The 4365-nt window shown below is 44.6% G+C and overlaps 1 protein-coding gene across 1 annotated transcript; it reads right to left on the reverse strand.

Annotated features, from left to right (window-relative positions):
* Positions 1-1040: 1040 nt before the first annotated feature.
* Positions 1041-2864, reverse strand: LOC131240586 (uncharacterized). Its single transcript, XM_058238877.1, has one exon. The coding sequence runs from the start codon at positions 2862-2864 to the stop codon at positions 1740-1742; it is 1125 nt and encodes a 374-aa protein (XP_058094860.1). The 3' UTR covers positions 1041-1739.
* Between the last annotated feature and the right edge of the window lie 1501 nt (positions 2865-4365).

Genomic DNA, 4365 nt, shown 5'->3' on the forward strand with positions numbered 1-4365 from the left:
GATTTTTATTAGAGTTAGAATTTTATTATTTTTGGTAATTATGAATTTTGGAGTTGGTTTTTTTTTTTTCTTTGTTAATAATGTAACGGGACATCTACCAATTAAATTTTGAATTTTTATAATTTTTTTCTATTTTTTTATTTTCTAACAGGGATTTAGGGTATCTATTTGTGAAGTCCAAAAAAGCTCCGTAAACTGGCAGTAATTATCCCCTTGAGGAAGATAGTGATAGACCTCATCACACTCATCCTGCATCATACTTGAATATAATGTCTGTTACTAGGAGAATGTGATATTTTCATATGCTATCCAAAACCCTTATATAGGGTATTCATGAAATTTTACATTTAAATAATACTCTTAAAATATATGAGAAATCATGGTTAGATAAGTTATTTTTTTCTTTCCCCACAATCCATATGGACCACATCGAAGTTAAGTACAACTTGATGAGGATCAAATGCTGACGTTTGGGTCATGGGCACTCAGAAACCTCATATAGATGTAAGTGACACTTAGTACTGCTACCATCCATCCGGACTGTCCATCGTAATCGTCTCCTCGTCAAATATCAATAGAATGTTAATTCAAACATCATTTATGAAAAATCGGCCTAACCAACAATTTGGGCCATCTGTTTATTGGGTCCAATCATATCTTGGAATTTTATTCGTCGGAGAATTTTAACCATCCCATCCCTAGCTTGGAAAATGCATGGTTATGATAGAGATAGCCAACTTATGGGTGTAATAGATCATTCACCGACCTGGTGGACGGTCCAGATGGCTCAAGTGGACAGTTAAAGTGCCCATGCAAGTAGGAGAACCGTAACTTTCAGTTGTATAAAAAATCAAAAACAAAAATACAGCTCCTCAGCCATCTTATTAAATCAATTTAAATAATTGAATGTTTTTTTTCAATAATTTACATCCTACTGAGTAATGAAACAAATATATATATATATATATATATATATATATATATATATATATATATATATATATATATATATATATTATTTTTAAAAAAAAATGAAAACGAACCGGTTCCAACGGTTTTCAACTACCAGGGTACGTTACCCCGCCGGTTTTGATAGGGTACGTTGCCACCCTACCACAGTATATAGTACGGTGGAAGGTTTTCACACCGACTTGCATCTAAATAATGATTTGAACCGTTCATTTTCTGAACTGTATGCTATACCGGCTGTCTCAAGAAGCCTTTGTTGAATAGATGATTTTATATGTAGATGAATAGTTAATGGCTCATATTCAAAACTAGTATTCAAAGGTCAAGATGGATAATGCAGCATAAGTTATAAACATATAAAAGATTTATGGTAGTAAGAGAGAACATGAACGGTTCAGATCATTCTATGAATGCAATCCAGGGTAGAAAATCTATCAACGAACAATGATACAGTGGCACCGTACCCTATCAAAACCCCATCCACTCGCGGCTGCTGCGTATTTTAGATCCACCGTCCGTCCCCACTCTTATCCTGCGCCAGCCAACCAGTGGCCTGTGGAGCATTTGGGAATTCGAAACAGCGGACGGAGAACCACGTTAAAAACGTGGGATAAAATTTTTGGGTAACAAAAGAAAAGGGAAAAAGAAAATGAGAAATTTTTGCGTATGGATCCTGGGCGCAGGATTAGAGGGCAAAACACCATAAGCGCACTTTAGCAAAGGTGAGTCAGTTGGTACCGTCCCGTCATCACAATACCATCTCCTCGCTCTCAGTCAACCGCGTAGGACCGGCACAAGTTACCATCGGACTGGCTGACATGCATTTTCGTTGCTCTCGCGGCCTTGGGCTTGCCGGAGAAAATGGAGCTTTCGCGGCCGAACGAATCCCTAAAGCAAGAGAACAAGCCCCCTCCACCGTCCGTGTTACTCCGCTTATGGCCTACCGCATCCGTTACCGCGGTGGTCGTCAGCGATTTGAAGCTCCCATACCCATGATCGTAGATCGGAGGCAGCTCCGCCCGCCACCTCTCCAGCTTCGACTTCAGGCCCTCGATGCTGCTATCCTCGCTCCAGTCCTCCAGCACAGAGCTCCCGACCTCCGTCGGCAAGAAATCATCGTCGTCGTTCGTTCGTGCCGCGTCTGAAGGCCTTGGGACCAGCTCCGACTGGGACCAGAGCAACTCGGGCGTTTTCACCACGAGATCCAACCCTTTCAGAGTCGTGGGAGCGGATTTTTGTTTAGAGGGGTGGTCTTCGGCCGTTTGAGAGAAGTACTCGCTCTTGGTACGTCGCAGCTGAGTCTGGGATTGCACGTGATTGTGGTGGGGGTCGTTGTGAGGCTCACCCATCAGATCACGATAGTCGAGGGCGGAGGTCGTGAGTCGCATGTAGATAGGCATGCTGCGCATCGAACCGTCGAGGAGAGCGACGCCGATGTTGAGTATGCCCTGCGGGCGACCGGATGGGCGACGGACCTGCAGCGCGACGAACCGGGTTGGGAAAGAGAGGGGGCGGGTCGGAGGAGAAATTGGGGCGGCGGATGGGAAGGGGGTTGGAGGGACCGGCGAGGAGGGGAAGAGGTTGCTGACTAGGATGCGGACAGTGCCAACGAGGACGTCACGGAAGCAACGGACGGCGTAGATCTCGATGGTGACGGCAGACGTGTCGGATCGGAGGAAGGAGTCGTCGACGCGGAAGACGAACTTGTCGTTCCAGGTGGGGTTGGTTAGGCCGTCGGGGTCCACACGACCGGAGAGCTTGCGATTGGGATGGACCCATCCGATGGCGTAGGCGCGCATGGCCCTAGTGACGGGGGCGAGGTCCTGAGCAGAGATGATGTTGATCTCCAGGAGCTGGAAAGGGAATATGGACGGTGGATCGTTAGGGACTGGCATGGTGGTGGTGGGGCCCGCTAGACCCCTTCCAAACCCAATGAAAACGATGGAAGGGACAAACGGGTGGATTCGGCAGGTGGGTGAACGTGGGATATTAACTGCTCGGGATTTCAGGAGGGTCGTTATTTTCCTGGGGCTAGACGAGTTTCGCTAATTACGGGTCCAGCGGATTCGCGCCGAGTCGACATTCAAGAGGAAAACCGTGCGTTGTGGGTCCCACCATGATGTTTGTGTGACATCTGATCCGTCCATCGTTTGCGCCAGGTCATGTTTGGACTGGAGACTAAAACAACCAAACCGTGGATGCGTGGACGCCCACCATTGAAACCTTCCTGGCGCCATCCAAGTTTTGGATGATGGCATATAACGTCAACCTGGACCCCAGGAAGGTTTCAATCGTGGGCGTTCCCTTTGGTGTGGCCCACTTGGAATTTCGATCGGGCTGATTACAATAAGTGGGGCAGCGATGGAAGAAGTCGATGATACGCACATCACTGTGGGTCCCACAGCATTTATTGCACGGTCAGGCCGCATTCCCCGGTGGGTGTAGCCTACTGTTGTTATGTTTACATGAAATCAACTCCACACATGTGCATCACCCCTAGTTAGGCTCCGGTCTCAAAACCTAACAATTTTTCTGGTTTAGAGGCAACACCCACCTAAAATGTGATCACCCTATTTTTGTACCCGAAGCCAACTTTTTGGTATAACATCTAATGGTTAAAGTGTATTTTGTATAATCACCTATAAAAATAAAAAATCAGAGTCCGTCTCTCTCCCAACTATTTACTGTGACATGGTACCTCACAGGTTAGTTTGATTTTTTATCTTTGAATCTAACATGGTATTATACATATAATGGCCCACAATATGATGGGCCTTGGAAAACATCAAGGGCAACATCACTCTCCAACTGTTCCCGAAAATATCATATGTGTGCGATCCTTGATTTTTATAGGTCCCACCATGAAATTTATATGAGATCCACTCTAATCATTAGATATATGTTACCAAGGTTTGGCCCATGTCTAAAGAACCAAGCTTAACTATAATTTAGGTAGGCCACACTAAAAGAAATGGTTGGGAGAGAGGGAAGGAGATTGCGCGCTAAGCAAGCTACGTGACTTACTAGCCCGATTTACGATAGAAGCCCAAAATTAAAGCATATCTAATGTTCCAATGGACCACATCATCAGAAACAATGTGAATTGAATGCCTATCATTAAAAACTTCTTGGGGGCACAAAAATATTAGATCAAGCTGATATTTGTTACCTTTATCAATGTCAATGTTACCTTATAAATGGGTTAGATGACAAACAAACATTACCGTGGATCCTATGAAGGTTTCAACATATCCCTGCTGTTTTATGTGGTGTGGTCCATTTAAGCTTTTCATATGCTTCAATTTTGAGCTCTTCCCTAATTAAATGAGCTGGTGAGATGAATAGACAACATGGATAAGACACAAACATCATTGTGGGCCCAACAGAGTTTACTCA

Source organism: Magnolia sinica, chromosome 3 (assembly GCF_029962835.1).
Source record: "Magnolia sinica isolate HGM2019 chromosome 3, MsV1, whole genome shotgun sequence".
NCBI classification, from domain to species: Eukaryota; Viridiplantae; Streptophyta; class Magnoliopsida; order Magnoliales; family Magnoliaceae; genus Magnolia; species Magnolia sinica.